We start from the raw sequence: 23713 nt of genomic DNA on the forward strand, positions 1-23713 counted from the left end.
ATAGAATGCAGAATGGATTTGAAGTGGATATACTTAAAAAATATTCCATCTCTTTCTTTTAGGTGTTGACATGCACACACACTCACACACAAAATCTGGGATTGAGCATCTCATAAATGTTCTTACGAGGAATTCTCAACTCATTCACCAATGAGGCCCGTGCACATATTATTCACAGGGAAATGCAGTGGGGAGAAAAGCACAGCATCTCAGTGAGCAGCTGAAAGAACTCAGCATAGCTTTAGAGAAGGCAGGTAGAGGAATCCATAGCTGTATATACATATGTATCAATATCATCACCATCATCATCATCATTTTTTAAAAGTAGTGTTGAAATAGCTGATAAATACCTAGAATTGCTAAACTCTCTCAGAGTTCATAATGATAGTGAATTCAGACTTACTGTTTAGGACATTAATTTTCTGCCTGGTGAAGCAAGTCTACATTTTACAGCAAGAATGCCCTAAAAATGCAGAAAATGCTAAGCTAGAACAAATACTGGAATGATTTATGGCAAAATTAATGCATGCCATCAGGCTGTTGGGTTGTGAAAGCCATCTCGTTGGCTGCCTAAGTACTAGATTTATGCAGTTTCTCTTCATGGTTCGCTCATCTGCAGTGTTCAAGCTGAGACACCGTAAACCAGAAGAGCTATCTGTGGTGGCATGCATTATTTCTTCACTTTAAAGTCCAGTTATTGAATGGATCCACACATGCATATGTGCTGTCAAAGATAGAATAATTTGGGAAGTTTATCCATCATAGGAGCAAGTCTCTTGCAAAATTAATAGGGTCAAAATTCCCTAGAGACACCTACTAGAATATTTTCATGAGTAAACCCTGGATAGTTTTCAGCAGAGACTAGAAATCTACATTTTTTGCATATGTAGTTTTATGTCTTTCTCTTTGTTCAGCAGAAGATTCATTAAATTAAACCAAATACTGTGTTTTACCACTGTTAATCAAACTTCAGTCTCAAAATGCTGCTGAATATATTCTGAGCCTAAAGGCTGGTTTCGCACTGCATTAAGAGGTTTAGCTGAAAGGTAGACAATTGTAACAACACCTGTGACAGCTATTGTTTCCTCTAATAGGTAATAGAGTTTGACGATGGATCTGGATCAGTTCTCAGAATACAACCTTTACGGACTCCACGGGATGAGGCCATTTATGAATGTGTGGCCTCGAATAACGTTGGTGAAATAAGTGTCTCTACCAGACTCACAGTTTTGCGTGGTAAGTATTCAAGCGCAAGATTGTTGCTTGTGTCACTGTTGAAAATCTGTATCTCAGGTATTCTTTTGTAGGACCATTAAAGAAACTAGCATTGTCCTGGCACTTAAATGGGAAATGAATCGAAATAAAATGTATATATATGAGTTCAACTTTTAAATAGCCAGTGGTGCCTTCTTTCATGAGTCTTGAAAAATGCTAATCAGGAAGAGAAAAGAGAAGTCCCAAAGAAGTGCTGATTTCAAATATCTTATATACCATTTTGATTTTGGGTAGAGAACCTAGAAAAAAAACAGGGTAAGGTATGCTACTCTTTTGCAGGTTAGCATTACTTGCATATGAAGTAACTGAGGCAGCAACTATTTTTTACAAATTACCAAAGTTGACATTGATGTTTGCAAAATTAAAGGAATGTCCTCTACTTACAAATCAGTTCCTCTTAAGCAGATGAATCAAGAACAAGAAAGGCACCTTTCTTCTTTAAGCCAAAAATGTGCTTTTATGTCAGTCTTGTGTATTTCTTGAACGAATACTTGTTGATGCAAAGTGAATCCGGCTGTGTGGCTCGTACAGTTTGACTAAAGCGTGGGGTGACTTGCCAAATCTCCAGTACAGTGTGTCTACGTTTCTAGACTTCCGTTATTTACTTCTTTATTTTATTCTTTCTTCTTCTTCTTTTTTATTTTATTTTTTTTTTTCCTTTCTTTATTCTGTTTTTTTCTATCTTTACAAGCCTTTGTCTTGAGGGCTGACTTTCAATAGATCGCAGCCAGGGAGCTGCTCTGCTGCATAGGAAACCCTGACCCAGAACTTTCAAGACTTCCTTGAGAATGACAGTGCTAGAGAACAAAGGCTAGTGATTAATAATCCTCTATTGTGTATCTCTCATTCAGTCTTTCGGGTAGAGATAAGAATATTGCCTGATTTGGCTTGTGTAATAGTGACATTTCCAGACTAACTTCTGTGCCTTTATCTCTTTCTCTCTCACACACACTTTTGTTCATTTCTTTCTTTCTGCTTTGCTTTGAACTTCATTTTGCTTCACTGTGCAATTTAGAACAGACGTTCTTAAGATGAAGGGAATTAGAAAGAAGGGATCAAAATTTCATAGTTACAGAGCAACATATACGGGTTAAGGATGTTTCTCCTTCATTTCCTGTTGAGGGGTTTATTTACTTTGTATGTTTTATAAACTCTAAAAACATTTCCTTCTAGATCTATTTAGTACCAAAATTAATTAGTTCATCCAAGAAGCATGAAAGAGTAGATTATTTGCATAAATATCCTAAAATATATTTTAAATAGTATAAACATCTTACAAAATTTCAAGGGACATATTTACTAACTGGATATAGATATTTTAAATACACATGACAGAATGCTGCTTCAAAACAAACAGGTCAGATTTCAACTGTATTTCTGGCCATTATGACAAGCTAAATTCATATAAGAAGTTCTCCATCCCCCTATAAATACATAGAGATATTGATAAAATATATGAAAATAAAATTAAATGCATGGTTAGACTTACGAAGAAGAAAGAACTTTTCAGGTCTGAAAAACAAAGAGAATGTCCAGAGAAGAGGCAATTTGTAATATTATAATCCAAGATAATGACCAAATGGGTTATATGGTTCAGGACTGGAGTTTTATCTCACCAGCAGGACACAGGCCTATACATAATAGGTGGAAATAAGAGGAGCTAGATCAGCTTTCTGCATAAAGGTGAGAATTCTAGTACTGTTCCTATAGTGCAATACTCAGAAGCTAACATGAAAGCTGGTCAGAAACAGTGAATCCCATAAAACGTGGAGCAGGCAGCCAGGTGAGACACCCCCATAATCCAGGGCATGCAAACCAGATAAGAGCATTTATGCCCAGATGGATTCATAGGTACTGATTCTAAAGCATGAAAGCCAGTTCCAAGTCACAAGGGACAGTGAGACCAATCAATTAGAGTAGAAACCCTAGTCTGTGAACTACAGATAATTAAACTGTATGAATGGGTTTTAAAAGAATTTTAAGTACTTGAAAAGGTAATGTAAGGAATAAAATCTTCCAGGCAAGAATCAGACATTAGGAATAAGAAAAGAACAGACAGGAGTTAGAAACCAGATTTCAGAACTGGAAAGAAGCTTAGAGTCGATGCTATACATACTATAATATGAACTGCAAAAATGTATGGGCGTATATGTGGTCACATAACCATAGATAAAAGGTCTGAAAAGTGTAGAATTTCTTTTTTTTTCTGAAGCAAAATCAAACTCATTTGTTGATCTTCTTTTAAAATGTTAATCTTCATTTATTCACCTAGTTTAGAACTAATGTTATTCTATAGAAAATGTATTACAAAGATACAATAAAGTGAAATTTATCAGAAACTTTAGAATAAAATACCATTTTTGTATAGACATTTACATAGATTTATATTATTCTGCCTCCTAGCTGACCACGGTCCCCCCATCTGCTTTTATCCAACTAGCCCCCACATAAAACAAATGCATTTGAAAATTTTAGTATGATCTTGATTTTCTATGAGAATTGCTATTATATGTAAGTATATTTGTATGAACATTTACAATTCTAGTAAGGTTGTTAAACCTTATGTATTTCTTTTTTTTAAAGACTAAGTTTAGCAATTTTGGTAATGTTGCATGAGAAAAACTCAAAGGTATTTTGGATAATAGAAAAGTATCTGAACACAACCATAAAATAGAACACGTTCATATATCCTTATAGGATGAAATAAATGGGGTTACAAATTATCTTTGTTTCTTACAGCTACTTCTTTATTTAAAATTTCTAAATAACTATTGATAATTATATTCCAATGATAAACTGACATTCATAGAATATGAGCATCATGAACAGTTAACTAGACAAAAGTGAAGGTTTTCATATCATAGTTGATGAGCTCTGTGCCCATTTTAAGTTAGCTTTCTCTTGCAAATTACATTGGCAGATATGCAAGCTCTCTGCTCTGCAGTGGATGGAAACTGCTTTACACTTTTCATCCAGAGGCCCTAATCAGATGCCCATTTTGTGCACATGGTCCATTTACTGTTTTCCCCACTTTGCTGATGATGCCAAAAATGTGCCAACTGTCCTGATGGGTTTTGTCTAAGTGGACTGGATGGAGATCACTAATTTTTTTCTCACAGGCTACTAGAGAACCTAATTAATTGGAGATTTAAACATCTGACTTGTGTGGCTTATGAAGAAGACACTGAAATAATAATCTGACTACCATCTGTGTTTCACAAGGAGTATTTCAGGGAAAACTTTCCCTCTGTAACTCATTTCAGATTACGCCAGCTCCGAAAAATTGTTTTCATAAGGAAAGATAACTACAAACTCAGGTTGAATGTGCCCTGAAATGAGACATTTGGGCAATTATATTTATACACTGTAGACTGGTTCATAAAAGAAGTAGTGGGAGAAAGGAAGTTAAATGTGGTATTTAAGTAATTTTTTTTTTATTGTTTTGGTGGCTCTGCCTGTGGAAACACAAACAGACAACAGCTCCCTAGTTCTATAGCATTTTAGGAGGCTGGGCATATCTGTCATACCATGTTTTTTTTCCTGCTAATCACTTTAAGTGAATGCCTCAGATCTCACTGAGGGGTTATTGAGAGTTAGACACAATCGAATTGTAGAATTTTGCTTTGGATTGGACTTTGGATTGGATATTAGACTTTCAGTGAAGGGCAAGAATAGGACCAGAAAGGGTGTTTTAAGAAGAGGGATTGTCATAATGCTGGAAGTGGTTCTTTCTGAGTCTTAGATTTTCTCGTCACAATTTCTTCCTCACCAAAGATATCAGGAGGAAAGTTTGTAATATAAATTTATGTAATGATACCTGAGGATGTAATTGTTCTCTCAGATACATGTTATCAGCCATTGGGCAGGGGAAATGAAATATCACCATCCAAACACTTTTCTGTAAGAGCCCAGGAGCATCTGGCTGTTTTAGGCAAGTGGAAAGACATCAAGAATCCTTTCTTCTTGCTCATAGATTTCCCATTCTATAAGAAAAAAGTTGTAGAAAAATGTAATCAAGTTTGCCTCTAATTTTCTGACTAAATGTCATGTTCTTGAATTTAGATTTTTGTATGCAGTAATCAGAAAATACACATTATGTTGTAATCTAAAACAGTATGTAATACATCATATATATTATGTATTTTTTTAAGTTTAGTGGATTGTTTTCCGAGACTTACCCATTCCCAAATAGTCCTGGTCCCTCAACCACCACCAGTACTGACTCAACAAAACAAGGTGTCGTATATCACATTATTGCTCTTATCTACATTGTTTATGGACAACATGCAAAGTAAAATTGTTGTCTAAAAAAGTTAAGTGACCAAACAAGAGACAATTGATACCTAGTTTTACAGATGTATTGTATAAAATGATACTTACGTTTGAGTATCTACCCCACATGAAAGTATCATATTTTATGAATGATTGTCATCAAAGCAGAAGGCAATATACGAAGTCCTCAAGTCTAGGTCTCCAATATTTTGAGTTCCAACTCTGGCTCTGTCCCCAAATAGCTGTGGCATCTTGAGCAAATCTGTTAACTATTCTGCTTTTGGTTTTGTTCTGTTTTGCGTTTATTTGTTTGTTTGTTTTGTGTTTTGCCTCTTGTGCCCAGGGAAGGAAGGCATTGGATTGGTGATCACTCAGGTCACTTCTCTCTAGCTTTCTGTGACACAGTGACATACCTACTTCAGCAAGTCAGTTCTTGTAGAATGGGAAAAATACGCTCCCTGAAGGTGACTGTTACTGAGAGAGTGAAATACACAGTGAGCAGTTGGATGAGACAGAGACAGCATTTCATTGGGAAATGGAGCGATATGTTTGCATAATATGACTCTTTCAAAAAACAAGCAAACAAAAAATGTAAGCCATTATAGAAGTTAAAAAAAAAACAAAAACAGCAACAAGAACAAAAAACTTTTACAATCTTTCAGGGAGAAGGCAGTCGACTCTGTCCGCCATTGTGCAGTATACCCTGTGATCAGAATTAGCATGTTCATTACCGTCTCATTTTATTAATGCCTCTTTTTGAAGATGAACACAGTTGTCCCCGCTGTGAAAATGGTACTTTGCCATTTATGTTATAAAGTGGTCTCGGCTGGGGATCCAGGCTAGGAACATTAAAGAACAAAGCACAGCTGCTTGACTGTCACACAAAAGAATTTTTATGAAAGACTGAAACAAAAGGAAGGGTGGCCAACACAGAACAAACTTGCTGACAATTATAGGACTGAGTGAAGATTACTTGAAAAGGCTGATCAAATAGTTGAGGACTTGGAATAAATTGATACCAACATGGTAAAGCCTTCCTGTGTCGTGCATTTCTGTGCGGGAAAGAGCTGGTGCTGGGCAGAACCATGTAAGTAAACAGAAACTTCTGACTTTCGGTGGTGTAATCTTTAGACCTTAAACGTGACGATTCTTTACATATCAGTGTCCACAAAGGCAGGAGCCCATGTGGACAGATCCATGGGAGACCGTACTAAGGAGAGACATTAAAACTAATAATATTTGGGGAAAAATGAACTTGTGAGCTGAGGCTATTCCTATTCCCCTGTGATCAGTCTTTTCTGGACCACTGTGGTGGTGATGCCAACTGCATCCTTTGAACCATCATCACTAGTTTTTCCACACTGGGATTATATCTTAAAGGGGCTCAGAGAGAACGAGTACACTTGCAAATCACTGCATTTAAATGAGAACAATATTCTTCTTTTGGGTTCATATTATAATGTTGTCATCAAATTTAAAATGAATATTGAGTCATGTACCTGTTTACTGTTGATTGACTTGTTAATAGAGCTGTGGAAATGTTAAGCTGAGAGGGAGGGAATTTGGTGTTTACCTAACCTAACCTCTTATTTTTGGTGTAAGAAATCATGGACCAGAGAGTTTAAAATGATTTTTTTCCCCTTGCTTACAGCTAAAATTGCCTTGGGGTTTCACCAGTCAGAAATAACCTCTGCTATATTAAGTTGTGAAATGTATTCTAGCCATTTAAATATTTACTTTTGATGTACAGGTTTCCCCTGCAATCCGAAAGCAGAGAGTTCTTATGAAACCTTTCTTAAGCTGAAATGATGTAAAGGGAAGAAGCAATTAGCTTAGGGCACATCTCACTAACGGATGCGCAAAATAATGTGAGATACAGCACAGATGTTCACAGGCACAGTTCAAAGCTGTGGGGCTTGATGCTGAGATGCTGAGTGTAGTTCCCAGGGAAGGAGCCTGGCGGGGCCACTGTCACCACCTTTACAGGCTGGCTGCAAAACAAACACTGAATGTTATTTTAGCTTTTCACCTTTTCGTAAAAGCGAAAATCCTCTTCTGACTTATATGGGTTAAGAAAAACAAAGATTAATGGAGGTCTTTCGTAAAAGTGAGGTGGCATAAAGCAAACTTTCAAAGAGAGGAGGGTATCTGTGTAAGACATTATCCTGGAAGAACAATGGTCTTCCACCTGACCATCCACAGACAAGCATGATGTGAAAAAAAATAGTGCTAACATGTTATGGGTGTGCAAAGTGTGGAAAAAAATCCTACCTTCATGATGCATGATGGGAGGGAAGAGACCTCTGAGTTGAGGCTTGAAGAATGTATAGGGTTTTATCATCAGAGCTAGTGTGAGAGTATCAGGGATAGAGCTTTATGAACATAGTTACAGAGGTAAGATATTGATAAGTATTTGGTGGTGGGTGTAGGTGGTGTGGTAGTTAGGGTTTTCCAGAGAAACGCAAAGGCTGGCAGGCTTGAAACCCTGCTTCAGTTTGGAGTCTGAAGGCAAGAATAAGCCAACGTCCCAATTTGAAGGCACTTAGGCAGGAGGAATTCTCTTACTTGGGGAAGACTCATCCCTTTTGTTCTATTCACATCTTCAGCTGATTAGATGAGGCTACTCTCATCAGGGAGGGCAATCTGCTTTACTCAGTCTACTGATTTAAGTGTTAATCTCATCCCAAAACACCCCCACAGACATACTCAGAATAATGTTTGACCAAATATCTGGGCACCTTGTGGCTCAGTCATGTTGACACATGAAATTAACCATCACAGGTGGGTATAACCCATGATAGCTCAGAATAGAGTGGAAGTTACAGGAGCAGTAGTAGAAGAAGATAAGATTGGGACATACTTTATTGGCTAAAGAGACTAAACTACATAAGCAAGGAATCATGTGACTAAGTTAACAGACGATTTCTATATGAATTGAAATGTGCAAAGAGGTTTACTGAAGTACTTAATGTGGTATAGCAAACCATTCACAGTTCTTTATACATAGTTAATACTTTAAAACTGGATATCAGATTGGCTTTCATTGATAAAATTCGAACAGTTTTTAAAAATTCAATTTCCTGGCTTTCAAAATGAGTTTTATTTTAAGCTACTAATTAAGATACAGTTTTAAAAGTTGTACATGCATAATTTATTGGGATTTAGGGCACAGATATACCAAATGCCTCATCTACGGTTTAATTATCAAAATCCTAATTACATATCTCCTTAAAAGATCAAGTAATTTATTTCATCTTATTAAAAAAACAATGACTTGTGAATTAATGCCACATTAAACACAAATATGATGATATACATCCAGTATTCTTAATATATTTTGTTAAAGATACCAGAAATTTAAGGATTTTCTTATCTGTGATCTTTCTAATTTAATTTGTATCTCAGGACTTTTCATGCCCTTCATTTTTGTATTTTTAAACTTTATTTTTGATTTTTTTTTCAATTTAATTCTTGCCTTAAATATATATTATTTCACTCTTAATATAGTAGATTTTTTTTTTCTAATAGATTTTGGACATGTGTGTATACCTACTAATTTTCTTTTTCTCACATGCCTGGATGATATGCATGTTTAGATGATAAATTTGATCTCAGTTTGGGTTTTCCCAGAAGAGATCCTACATTTTTTTAGCATGTGACACCAAAAGAACGAAATTGTATATCATGAGTGACACTAGCAAATCAATATTAATTGTTTTCAGATATTTTCTACCCTTCTAGGTTGGCATGCACACTTCTTTTTGTATGTGTATTTGTCTAATTCCATGGGTATCTACAGATACATCTATTTTAGAAAACTAGAAATTATTAATATGATAGACAAGTATTAGACATAAAGACTGTGTTTAATAAAATTGGTATTAATTATCAATATTTATTTATTGTATAGTTCAACCAAAAATTCTGGTTGGGAGGTATATTTGCATATATATTATACTTTTACATTACACACATTCACACACAGTGTCTGTGTATAGCCTGTTTAATTTGCTTCATAGCACTTTGTGAAATTATACTCTTTATTTCTTCAACTTTAGTTTTTGTGCCTCTCTCCCACTTTGTGTATAAGCACTATGGCGTGTTTCTCTGACCTAGAAATGTTACTAGCATTTCCTGGAAACTGAACAAATATTTGTGGAAAGAATATATACATATACATATGGTTATGTTACCACAAATGATGCAATAAGGAACCATTTGGGCAGGAATCAATCTCACTTTACATATAATGAATGAAAGAGATCATCATTTCATTGGCCATTGTAGGATGCAGAGTGTGATTGAGAAACAGAAAAGCAAGGCAGGTGAAAGGGAGTACAAAGAGAGGTTAGTGAAACACAGGGAAACACAGTGGAGAGAATATTCTTTGTAGCTAGGTGGACATGGGTTCGTATTAACAGTCCAGTGCTTCTGCCCTAAATGGTATTAGGCACAATACTTAAGTCTAAAGTTGAAGCTTCTTATCTTTAGAGTGGAGGATAACCCGAGCTATCTTTTAGGATTGTTTTTAGAAATCTATGGCATGCATGTGTAAAGCATGTGACACAGTGACCTGAATATAAAAGTTGCTGAAAAGTGTCAATTTCTTCTCCCTTTATCATCCTTTTGAGTCTGAGCTATTTGGTTTGGCCCTTTTTTCTACTATTAGATCCCCACATTTAGAACAGTGCCTGGCACATAGTACTTCAATAAATGTTTATTAAATGACTGTGTCGCTGTGGTAATGGGAGGAAAAGGTCAACAATCCTGGAAAAGAAGATTTCTGTGACTTATAAAACATTGCTTGGTGCAAAGGACTGAAAATCAGCTTTTCACAGGAAAATATTGAGTTGATATGAAAGTCTGAAAATATACATGTATTACCAAGTTATTTGGAAGGATTAAAGATCCTTTATCATTGCAATTTTCTCTAGTATGCAATATCAGTAATTTCTTTTTTTTCCTTTTTACATTTGTGCTTAATATCGTGTTAACACATTTCCGTAGTCTTTCGAATGCTTGTATACATTAGGAGCAGGTAGTCAGTTGCTTGGACTGCCCAGGTGAAACTAGGGTCATACTTAAAATATGATTTCTTTTTTATTACATCTGGACTATCTTAGGTCACGGAGTAGATGAAACCTATAATTGATTTTTAATGCCTGTGAAAATGCATCATTTGTTACATATTTTCAAAGAAGCAGGAAAATCTCATGTATTCTTTCAAAATTTAAAAAGGTAATAAATAGAAAAGGATTTTTGCTTGCTTATTTTTGTCTTTTCCATTATTCATGCTACCACCTTGGTTGTCTGAAGTGATAGAAGGTGTGGTTATAAGTTCAGGTTCTGCAAACAGATCTGAGTTCAAATCGTAGGCACACTGTTTGCTTTGTGGCTATGTGCACATTTCTTAACCTCTCTAAGCATCCTCTTCTGTATCAACATATTAAGAAGGATTGCAGGAGATGATCCACATAAAGCTTTTAGCAAAGTGCCAGACACTCAGTACATACGAGTTGCCATTATTATCATTATCGTCATTGATATTATTACCACCAGTACTTTTATTATAATTATCAATAGGTAATTTTAAATTATTTTGATTAAAGGCTCTTGCCCCATTTGTGAAGCAGAATTTTCTGGCACAAGCAGAACTGTCTTTCTCAAGCTTAGAAAACATGTAATTTTATATCCATTAAGTCAGACTGCCTTGTCCACTGAATAATCCTGTTGTCCAGATGCATGAGCCACCATTTATCTACTGTGGGCTCCACAAAGTATTGGAAATTTGAATGTCATCCAGTATAGTGATTGGGGAATGTGGTACTTGGGAGAACATGAGATGAAACTTCCCTTTTATCCTAAATACAGTTATCTCCATGCTTAGACTGAAAGTTGCATGAGAGTAACACTTTGTTTTGTTCAAGATTGAGCACCACACAATGGGTGCTCAACACACAATGGGATTTATAGATGATGTAATACAGAATTGTACACCTGAAATCTATGTAATTTTACTAACAATTGTCACCCCAATAAATTTAATTAAAAAAACAAAAACAAAAACAAAACAAAAAACAAACAAACAAACAAAAACAAAAGAAATAAAAAATCGTAGAAAAAAAAAAAAAAGATTGAGCACCAACCACAGTGCTTGACATGTTATAAATTTTCAGTAAATATTTGTTGACTGAGTGGAAAAATGACAAGTCGAGTGAAGATGTTTCTAAATATCTCTTTTTCTTCCATAAGTACATCATTTGAGATTTTATTTTAAAAAATCAGAAATGGCACTGGGTGTTGCTTCCACATCTAGAATAAGCACACAGTACATGAGTAGCAATTTGTACTAATTCGTATTTGGTAATATGGTTCTCCCATATGCCGGGGATTGTGCTAAGTATTGGGAAGGAAAAGATGGAAAAGACATTACCACCACCTGTCTTCAAGGAAGCTACAATCTCTGATAAGAAACCATAATTTGGGTTAAAATGACAAAACGGTTATACATATAATGTATGGGGAAAATGAAGTCTATTTTTGGAAGTGCACTCACAGTAATTCAGTTTACACCCTTCTAAGCTAATACTTGTGTGAGAACTATTGTCTCTTTGACTATTACATCAACATGACATTAAGGTTTGTTGAAATGTAGGATGTGTTTGACATATGAAGCCTCAACTGACAGAAAAGTTAAACTCACCTATTTTTTTTCCTGATTAGTATAAATGTTTTGAGTGATCATTATATTTATTCATAGGAAGACTTCACATACACCTTGTTTGGGTTTTGAGAAAACATGATGCAGTTTAAAAAAACAAAACAAAACAAAAAACAGTTTAACTAATTACCTTTAAAGTGACATTCCCATTTGTTTCTCTCCCTACTAATTTTAAGAGTTTTTTTATTACTGCACTCAGTTTTTTATGATTCCTTTTTTGCCCTAGGGGATGACAAAGCATACCTATATATAAAATGATTTTAAAGTGTACTAATAACATACCTTAAAACATCTTCTCCCTTTGAAAGACTTCATTAGGCAAAACTGATTTGCATAATAAAGTATTTGTTTATTTTTTTTAAAAATGAGAGTGTAAGTGTTTTTCACTCTTGAAGAAAACTCTTTAGCATATACTCCAAACCAGGAACTGTCTTAGATACGTTACTTCCTTACAGCCTAGCAACTTGGGTTAGAGCCCTGTACTCCAAAAAGCCTTTTATTTATACTTGGATTTTATGCATATCATTATATCGTATGGTAGATCTAAATTTCCAGCTATGGCCAAGCCTGTTGTAGACTGATATCAAGTGCTATGATTGACTTTCTGGGGGGTCCCATTAATCTGTGTCGCAAACATGCATTAATGTAGTCAGCACTCACCGGCTCAACAGCAAATGGAATTCCCTCATCTCAGCTTACTAACAGATCAATCACCGCCTAGAAGGCACAAGCCACTCCGATTTAAATTATTCTTTGACATAATTTACCATATACCCACTTCCAAAAGCCAGAGAGGACATTAAATGCTGCCTAGCAAGACTGTGGTTTTGCCCAGAAGGATGGGGTTTGGGCTACTTTTGTCTGAATTTCCTACCAACATGTTTAAAATATGGCTCTAATAACTTAAAAACTATGTGTTTGTATATATATATATACATGTAGTTTATATATGTATAAAACATATATATATATATATATATATATATATATATATATATAATATATATATATATATATGTTTTAATTCACAATACAGCATAATGATAAAAATGTTGACATGATGTGTTTTAAATAAGCCTGGTGAGCTACATGCAAACAGCGCTGATTAAGCTCAGGGACCACTCTTCTTGTGTCTCCAGTGATAGATCATTTGGTCAAAGATCCTCACCAAACCATGGTCCTGTGTATCCTGATGCCAGGAAATCTATATGGGAACGGTGGAGGGGACGTAACTTGGTGTGGAGGTGAAGTAAAAACGGATTTATCCTACTGCTCAGGAAGCGTCTATGTTAGAGCCCTTACTCGCAGGTGCCTTCCAAAGCCCAGGAAGGGCCCGGCAGTAAATTCAGTTGATTATGTGTGTTTTTCTCCAAAAATTGCAAAAGTAAGATTTTTTTGTATTCGTTTTCATAAAGTAAGCCTCTAAAATTTCATAAGCTTCAAACTTTACAAAATCCAGCTCTGCCGCTGAGATAAGAAAAACAAAAAGAAGATCTACATCCTGGTTTATGTGTGATTGATTAAAAAAGAAACCAAAAAACACAAAACATTAGTTGCCCATATTAATGCACGGTTTGGAGTCTAACATGGTGGCGGTGAATGTCTTTTCCGATTCACCCTTGTTGATTAGCATGAATTTAAAAGGACTTTACCCAGTTCTGAGTCTCTAAATTTATGGAGAATATCTTAGCTTTTTTTTCCTTCCTCTTATGTTTAACATAAATAATAGTCACATTCAGTGAACACAGACTGTTCTCTCCTATAACAGGATGGTTGTGTACATAATACAAGGATTCCACCCAATAATTGAACTTTATCTGAATATTTTTATTCCTCAATTTTAAAAGGCTAATTTTTCTATCTCCTCTTTTTCCATCTGAATATCACCATCATCAATGCAAAGTGATCTTTTCTGCAAGACTGCAGACTTATAATACTTATTTTAATATAATCTAGCTCTAAAGTTTGGTGTCATTATTTACTACAATTCACCAAATGAATTTCTAAGCCCATTCTCTGTGACATGTTGACTTATGTATCACAGATGAGACAAGGAAGGGGATAGGAGTGGTTGGGAGTTCTTCCTTAAAAGGTTGGTCTATAAAATGAGTATTTAGATGATCTTCAGTTTCCTTTTCTCAATGAGCAAACTTTACGGAACCTATTTGCTTATTCACATTCTATAAGCTACGGAAAAAGCAAAATAAATAAATAAATAAATAAATAAGAATCACTGAGCATGCAAGCCAGCTTTGAGGATGTGTGAATTTTAGTATGTAAGCATTCCCTCTATGAGATCTGGAGAGATCCTTACCCCTGAAAGAAAAGACTGCTAGCAATTGACTAACCACTAAGGAAGAGCCCACATGCATTGTGGGGGAGCTGTGTGTTCAGAGGGGTCAAAGTTCAGAGGTGACTTGACCTAAATAACATAGATTTTAAATGTGGTAAATTACCAGGTTTTCAGACTTCAAATCCTATTCTCTATTCACTACTTCATATTGCCCTTTGATGGTGTATTTCAAAGGATACGACTGAGCATAAAGTGACATGGAATAGTTATAGGAGTTGATTTTTTTGGATCCCTCGTAGGAGGAGGAATATCTAATGGCAGCAAGAGGGGCCATTGGGTTGGCTGTTTAAGAGGCATTGTGTCATCATCCTTGAGTTTCTCTGTAGCAAGGATAGAAAGAGCTGTGAGAACATGAAAGGGTTGGGTGGCATGGAATCTAAGAGATGGAATGATTATTAAAAAAATGCATGAAAAATGCCCACTTTGAGGAAGACTTAGGGAATCCCCAAAAGACATTAAAAGAGTGCTTCCTAAATGTTAGTCTGAGACAACCCCAGGAAGTTAACAGGTCAATGCTAGTCATTTCAGACATGTTGGAAATGAGTTATGTTAGTGTTTGTGACTCCATAACTTTCTCTGGTTGGTGGAGATTACCAAGATCCTTCACCAACCATAGTCTGATAAACTAACAAGAGAGTAGTTCTCCCTCATTAAGAATTGTTCAAAGGATCTTTTATCACCATTCATGGCTTTTTACACAACATATTTTCATGAAAACAAATAGTCCAGAGTAAGTTTTGTTTGTTCTTTCTGAGTCTGTCGAGTTACTAGAATTGCTGAGCTAATTGGAAAGTACCAAGCCCTTCATATATGTGGTCTTTATTTAATCTCTGTCAGAGAATTAGGGGCATGGTACTCTCTTTTTCAGAGCACAAATGCCTTATTATTATCGGAAAACAGTCCCTTTACTGTATCCAACAAGGGCCATTTTGTGAAGCAAGTTTTCTTTCATTGTCTGTCTTAAACAGCTCTTGGTGGAAGCTTTACAGGTCTTATTGTTGAGGAGGTGACTTTAAATTCTTATTTTAGGCAAAAGCATCTGCAAATTAAGACTTCAGAAAGCAGCAGTGAGAAGATCCTCACGGTTCTACTCAGTTGGACAATTCTTCATTACACTGACAATTTAATTAGGTGTAAAAGAAATGGCAATTTAAAATCAAGGGCTTAAAGTGGGACAACCTACCAATTTCAAAGTTAGTACTAAATACAAAAATCAGCAAGACTCAAAGAAGGTACACCTTTAGTTCTCTAGTTACTTATTTCCTATTGAGTATGTTCTGTGCTGAAATTGCCCTATCAGATGTGCCTTTTAATGGCGACTTTTGCAAAAGAGTCTGAAGAGGAAGGGAAAAAATTGAATTCACCTTTTTTGCATACATATAGCTACTCATAGAAATGCCTATTTCTATAAAGGTTTTTCACTTAGAGTTTCATTATTTGAATGCTTCAAGGACTCTTTTCTAATTCAAATGATTTCAATTTTTTTTATAATTAAAAGGATAAAATTAAAAAACAAAGTAGATTTTTTTATTATTATTATTTTAAGTAGGAATTCAATTAGAAATGATTATCCCTTGAGGCAAGGGGTTGTGTTTGACTTATCCATGCTCCTATGCCCAGAATCTAGACAGGGGGTGCTGTGAAGCAGTCATTCAAATAGTTGTTGAAATAATATGTGAGTAAATTTTCCCGTTTTACATGTCAATACATGTCAGGTATTGTCTCACTGACATGTCCAAGGTTGAAGGTAGTCTGGTAATCAGTAATACAAGTAAATGACCTCTATATATCAGGTTTTGCACATCCACTTGGTGAGCAGTCATCAAACGTTTCTCCAAAATGATACTGCAGTTCCTTCCACTGAGAAGCATAAAAAGCTAAGCTGCCTCTCAGATCACAGATGCGAGCTCCATAGGCCTTTATCAGAGACACTGAGCAGACATCTTCCTTCTCCTCTACCTCTTCCCCTTCTTTTCTTCTCTCTTCCTTCTTTCCACAAATATTTTAGGCAGTTGTCATTAGTAGCCATCAATTATCTCTACATCCCAGACTAAGTTTCATGAATTCTCAGATGGAAATATATGTATTTGTTTTATAGAGGAACCACTTTGGGGAAAAAAAAAAGGATTTTAAAAAATAATATTTTGAACAAAAGTTATAGGAAGTAGAGTGTGGTGGTGCTCATGTAGGTGTTTGAATAAATGTCATTTTATACCTTGATAATCTCCAGTTAGACCATTACCAACTAAATAACTTCTAAATAAGGAAGTGGCTATGTCTGGGCCAACTGAATTTCTGGATAAGTTTCAGATTAGCTGGAGAAGGTAGTCTCCAGAGCACAGAGGGCATTATTGCTCCAGCAAGATTAATAGCACACCTAACATATTAGTGTGTTTAGCTAGAATCATTCAGAGCCAGAAAAATCCTAAGAATGAAACTGCCTGGACCCTCTGTAATAACATCAGCGGTATCTGTCAGCTTGAAGGTGGTTCCATGCATAAGACATATGGTGAAAAGAGGGTCTCTCTATTCGAGTAGCTTTCTACTTTATGAGTCAGATTGTGGGTATGGTAGAAACAACACACAATCTTTTATGATAACAAATAGTGAATTCCTTCTTACATTTGCCATCATTAATAATTCTGTAGCCATAGACTATGGTGTAGTATCTCATTTATATCATTTTTTATTCAATCTTTCATGGAATTTAAAGTAACGGTTCACCGTGTTCAGTTTTGAGATGCTGCATTCTTTAAAAATTGGCTTTAAAATTCCATGAAGAGATGGTTACTATCAAACTTGTAAGTCAAGGTGTTAAATATTAAGAACAAAAATGATATTACGAACACCACATATTTGATGACATTTTAAAAGTGGAATTTTCACCTCACTCACCTGAGAAGTTACAATTTCAAAAGTCTCCTGACATCTCAGCACTCCTATAAGACAGTATTGTCTTTTTGACAAATTCATCGGCCATTGCAATTAGATTGATGTGTACTTAGTGGTCTAGTACTTAAGATAACCTTAATTTGTCGCAGACTTAGAAAGTCCAAATATGATGTTTGATGGTAGAGGTAATTATATGATATGTCAATACTAGATCAATACCTTTGAAGTTGCTTGATTAACTCTTACTTACAACACATCAAGATTATACTTTATAGCCTTCTTTTTAAAGTTCGCAGAAATTGTGTGGCCAGCAGAAAATGAATTGTTTTAAATGGTGCTAAATCAGTCAGGATTATTTCCTCCACGGAGGTATGATTAAGACTGGATGTGGCACAGACTAGCTAACATATATTGATATTTTATTGAAGCTGTAACATGTATTGATTCCCTGTTGAAAACTGTGAGAAAATCCCTTTAGAATGATGTAAAGGAATGAAAATCATTATTTTCCAATAAGAACAAATTTATAGTTTGAAGAAAGCATTTTCCTCTCATTGATTTTTTTAATGCCAGATCAGTTTTTTTTCCTAAGTTTAAGTTATAATAAAGCAATTGCATACAAGACAGGAAAAACCACTGCGTGTATGTAGATGACATGGATTTTGTGTCGGAAATTCACTTAAGATGGTCCCGGTCTTATCAGACATTGTTCCCTCTGAGGCTAGGCTTTTAAATTATGTGGACTAATTCTTATAAAAACATGTAACTAAACTTTTAAAACAGAGGAGTGACACTTTTCCCAAAACGCCATGAAAGGCCATTGTCTACCTCTACAAGGATAAATGAAATGAAAATATGTCTAATTTGGATAGCTTTCTTCGGGTTTAAATATGAGTGATAGCTTACTTTCACAAAGTGAGCACACTTGATTTTGCGTGAGTACTTGGTGCACTTACTATGCTCTCTTAGAAAAATTTGGGCCATAAGGTTTAATTACATGATCGTCAAGCAAACAGACTTGGAGGTATACTCTCTGAGCCGTGAGCTCCCACAGCTCCCATTAATGCTAATGGAAGTTACACATGTGTACTGAGGAGAGAGTAATATAGCCTTTGAAGTTGGAGTTACTAATTGAGTGCTTTCTTTAGCTGTGCTCAGCTTCAGTGGCTGAACTGAGTTAGAGTGGTCAAAAATGTCATTCTTGGTAAAGTCCCCAGAACATTATCAAAGCCTACTGGCAGGGAAAGAGGCAGCTGAAGAAAAGGATTTTTCCTCTTCCCCCAAATGGAGAAAAAATTAGCAGGCCAAACAAAAGAAGGAGCAAAGAAATCCCAAGAATAGATACTCCTTTCCTCTAAAGTGGCTTGAGCTAATTTGGTTCAGAAAGTGGGAAAGTCAGAGGTCCCTTTTTCTTGTCAGTGGGGTTGGGGGTAGGGGTGGGAGAGTTAGTTGCCTGCCCTGTGTGGATGCTTTGTGAAGTATGTGGACTACATAGAAATGAATATTGTGTGGCTTCAGCTTGCACATTGGCCAATAGACAGGCAGAGGAAGTATTTGTCCCTGGAAGTGATTCCCTGCCTGTATTCAGTCTGATAAGATACCACACTGGCCACAAGGAAGTTCAGGTCAAAATTTGTGTCTAGCTCAGTGCAATGCCATTGCTCCTTCTAGAAGCATAACTTAAATTGCGTTTACTAATAACAGATTATTCATGTCATACCCATGTCTAAAGGGCAGTATATTATAGGTAATGGTGTAGTATCAAAAAACTAAATAAGGGAAATTCATAATCTGGCTAATTGCCTTCCAGATTTTCCAAACTATGAAGGGCTTCCATATTACCATTTTAGAGGGAAAAAATGTGTAGGAATCACTATATTCTTCCTTGAATAGGAACTGTTTCTAAGAAGACAGGCTATTCATTTAAGAAAGTTCTTGCAGAGAAGACAGTTGGGCTGAGAATGTGGAAATGTAATTCTTCGGTCCCTCAGGGGCTTAAGAAAAATAACTAAACCAGTTATGAAGCTGGTGGTTGCCTCTGTCAACTGTCATGTAGAAGAGAGATTAGACTCATTTTGTGTTAGCTTAGACAGCCCAGTGAGGATCAGAGTGGCAGATTTTTGGATCGGTCCCAGGAAGAACCCTGGGATGATCTCAGCTTCCTGAAAATGACTAGGACCATTTTTGGGGGGTGCTGAAGAGGCAAATGTGTTAAGCTTTGGGTAAAAAATACGATATTTATAGCATCAGAGATTCTGGATGCTATAACGTATTAATATGCCTTTGTTCCTACTTGGATTTATTTTTAAAGGAAAAAAAGTCCCTAGAGGAATAGTCTCTCAACTACAGTATTTTTTCAGTATGGTTGGTGCACTCTGTTCCTAAAATGAAGACATATCAGTATATAGTAACCAACATTAGCATCAGGGATGGAGCCCATCCCTCTCTTCCTTCTTTCCTCTCTTCTTCCAGAAATGGATGAGGCCACTGAGGTGAAAGAATGCAAATTGTCCTTTAAAACATTTGCTACGCATCTTGGTCTTAATATGTACATAATTTTTACATTTGTTATTCACTCTTTACAAACACTGTGTGTGTTGAATACTTTTCACACGTTGGAGGTAATGGAAGACTAACCCCCCTCCCCCGACACACACACACAAGGCATGAGTAAAATATAAGCCCTTTATTAATTGAAGAAATCTTAAGATTGTTTTATTGACTAATAGAATGGTAAATACACACATTTGAAATCTTAGCTATTGATGTGAGATTAATAATCCTTTTCATGGTCTAAATTTTGATATCTAATATTCTGTAGTAAGGCTTAGCAATGCTACCACTAATCATAGAACATTTCATAATTTATTGTGATTTTTAAGTAATCACACTTGAGATAATTGTTAAACTATGCTAATAGTCTTTCATGGAAAATAATGTAAAATTTCTTCATTATTTTCATTTTTAAAATATTCCTTTTTAAATTTTGAAACATACATGAATGACACACAAATGAATTCTGTTTGAAAATATTTCAAACCATATAGAAGTAAAACAATGAAAGATGCCTTTCACCTCATTCCTCAGAGGTGACAGTTGGCTGTACATCATTCCAGATCTTTTTCAGTATATGGTACTTTAATAGCTGTGGAACAATCCACATGGGTTTATAGTTTTAAGCTTGTTTTGCTGTAACCAATGGGATCATATCGTATGATTGTTCTGCAGTCTGATTTTACATTTCTTTAACAATATCTTGGCTGTGTTTCCATGTCAGAACATAGAGACCCACCACTATGAGGATGAAATGTGATCTGTTGTATGATGCACTACAATATATTCCATTGTTAATGACTGTTTCATACAATCCTCATACAGAGCACACTACAGAAACTCTTAAGAGATGCCTTTTGAATATGCATGGTAGGATCGTTGTGGGATTGTTACCTAGAAGTAGATTTAAACCTGTATCAGTATGGTAGATTATGCATAGAGATTTATAAAATGAAAACTGATATTCAAGGATTAATTCATGAAAGTAATCTAAACTATAATCTTTTTGGAATACCACTTCATAGTATGAGTTACATATTCAATAATTTATGTATTTTTGAAAAGTTATTTTAATGAATATTTTTCACATATACTCAAGATTCACATTAGACTTGTTGCCTGACACAAATTTTAACTTTTTGTTGGTGTATGGTGTCTTTTTAAAGTAATTTTCAGGGGAGTTGTTTTTAAAGGCATTGAGTAGACACTTCTAAGGAGAGAAAAGACACACACATGCAACTAAATTGACTTCTATAATAAATCCTAATGTAACAGACTTTAAGGATGGAAAAAAAAACACATTTAGAGTTATTAAATGCTTTGTTTTTAAGCAGCAGTGCCCACTTGTAGAGAGTTGTTTCCCTTATATCAATCACTCGTACAAGAATAACACTGTGTAACAGACATCAAAATGCACAGAAATACTTTAAAAAACTAGAACTTAATGAAACATTGAATGCTAAACCTTTAAAACTTAATCAATAATTTGGTACAGAGTTTAAATGCCATAGTTTGTGCACATAAAGATACTCCAACAAAATAAATGAGCAGACAAAACAGAAATAGATTCAGAGGTACAGATTAAAAAACGGATGATTGCTAGATGAGAGGGGGTTTGGGGGATGGGGAAAAAGGTTAAGGAATTAGAAAGCACAAATTGGTAGTCACAAAATAGTCATGGAGATATGAAATACAGTATGGGGCATATAATCAATAATGCTGTAAAGATTATGTAGGGTGCCAGATGGGCACTGGACTTATCAAGGGATCACTTCATGGACTGTGTAGATGCCTGACCACTGTGCTGTACTCCTGAAGCTGAAGTAGAATAATAATGAATGTCAATTATAATTAAATATATACAAGGCCGGACAATTAAGTTTGCGAACTCATCTTAGAAAAAGTGCTACCTACACACCTCATTGCTGAATATCACTATCGTCACCTTTGAAGTACTCCCCTTGGGAAGCTATGCACCGATGCCAGCACCTAGTCCACCCTTCAAAGCAATTTTGGAACTCTTTTTCTGGAATGGCCATCAGAGGTGTTGTCATATTACCCTTGATGTCCGGAATGTCATCCAAATGTCTTCCTTTCAGTATTTCCTTTATGTTTGGGTAAAGAAAGAAGTCACTGGGGCCCAGATCAGGTGAGTAGGGAGGGTGTTCCAATACAGTTATTTGTTTGCTGGCTAAAATCCCTCACAGCCAGTGCCATGTGAGCTGGTGCATTGTCCTGATGCAAGAGCCATGAATTATTAGCAAAAAGTTCAGGTCATCTAACTTTTTCACGCAGTCTTTTCAGCACTTCCAAATAGTAAACTTGGTTAACTGTTTGTCCAATTGGTACAAATTCATAATGAATAATCCCTCTGGTATCCAAAAAGGTTAGCAACATCGTTGCAGCAAGTTCACAAACTTAATTGTCAGACCTGGTATATATGATCACAGGATGTAGAGTACAGCATAGGGAATATAGTCAATGGTAGTGTAACAGCAATATACAATGTCAGAGGGGTAGTAGACTGAGAGGGGGTTTATCACTTTGTAAGGGATATAAATGTCTAGTCATTCTGTTTTTTCTGCACCTGAAACTAATGATATTAAAAAAAACAAACAAAACCTTAAAATAAAGATATTCAAACTATCAAGGCTGCAGCATTCAGTTCAGACAATGTAATAGCAAAGACGGGTAAGTACACACTTGAATTCAGATCGAGGACCACTATCACTTGTCAGATTACTTGAGTGAATGGGGGGCCCTTGTCCCATCCAGTAGCACCTCAGATACTAACACAGTGAAGATGAGGCTTTTCGAAAATTATGCCATCCGACTCACAGCATTCGTGCACCAGGCTTTCATTTCCTAACAGAAACACATTTCTTAGTATTGATTAATTGGGGACCCAGCCATGGTCTTTGCGACAGACATACAGTTGGTACCGGCTGGCTCTGTGCCTCTCAGTAATTTCCTCTTTATCTCAGATCGATATCCTATAGGAAGAATGATAGTGGAAGGACCTGCTTTGGGTGGTTTTCTCAAACAGGACTGTGGCACTGATTGTTAAGGACTTTCATGCTTCTTGCTGGGCAGGCTTGCCTGGGTTAGCTATTGCCTGCAGTAACCCGCCCAGAGCTGACGCGAGGACGTTTTTGTGGGCACAGAACTTAACTTGTTTGCCTTTGTAGGTGAAACGCTCCTGCTGGCCTGAAACTGTGAAGCTGCACTTTATTTTCAAAGTGAGAGAGTTTACAGGGAGAACAACCTCCCCAGATGATCTGCAGCATGAACGGAAAGTCGAAGAAAAGGACACCTTGTTTCCTTCTAGAGAAAAAGGTTGAGAATAGTACCACTTGTCCTTGGATGGTTCCACCAGCTTCAGTGCGCTCAAAGGAGTTTTCTTCCTTTTCCCACCTCAATAAGCTTCCCTCCCAGACATCACATTCTCATTTCAGTCAGCAGCCTGCCATGCTCCACTGTGTCATCCAGGTTGGAAGCCTCTGGATTGCCCTTGACTTATTCCTGTCTTACCTTTTCTGACCTATGTATTCCCACATCATAGCTTACACAGTGATCTTTGTGTTTTTCCATTTCTTTCTATTTTGCTACCAACCCCTTAGTTAAGCAGAGTTTTCTTTTTCCTATTG

The 23713-nt window shown here is 36.0% G+C and overlaps 1 protein-coding gene across 45 annotated transcripts in view; it reads left to right on the forward strand.

Annotated features, from left to right (window-relative positions):
• PTPRD (protein tyrosine phosphatase receptor type D) overlaps positions 1 to 23713 on the forward strand; it is a 2063955-nt gene that overhangs the window by 1769298 nt on the left and 270944 nt on the right. For all 45 annotated transcript variants that reach the window (XM_074330405.1, XM_074330404.1, XM_074330420.1 and 42 more), the window contains one exon: positions 1095 to 1236. In XM_074330405.1, the coding sequence (XP_074186506.1) occupies positions 1095 to 1236 (142 nt within the window). The remainder of the gene's footprint in view (positions 1 to 1094; positions 1237 to 23713) is intronic.

This window comes from Rhinolophus sinicus, linkage group LG04, assembly GCF_036562045.2.
Source record: "Rhinolophus sinicus isolate RSC01 linkage group LG04, ASM3656204v1, whole genome shotgun sequence".
Lineage (NCBI taxonomy): Eukaryota > Metazoa > Chordata > Mammalia > Chiroptera > Rhinolophidae > Rhinolophus > Rhinolophus sinicus.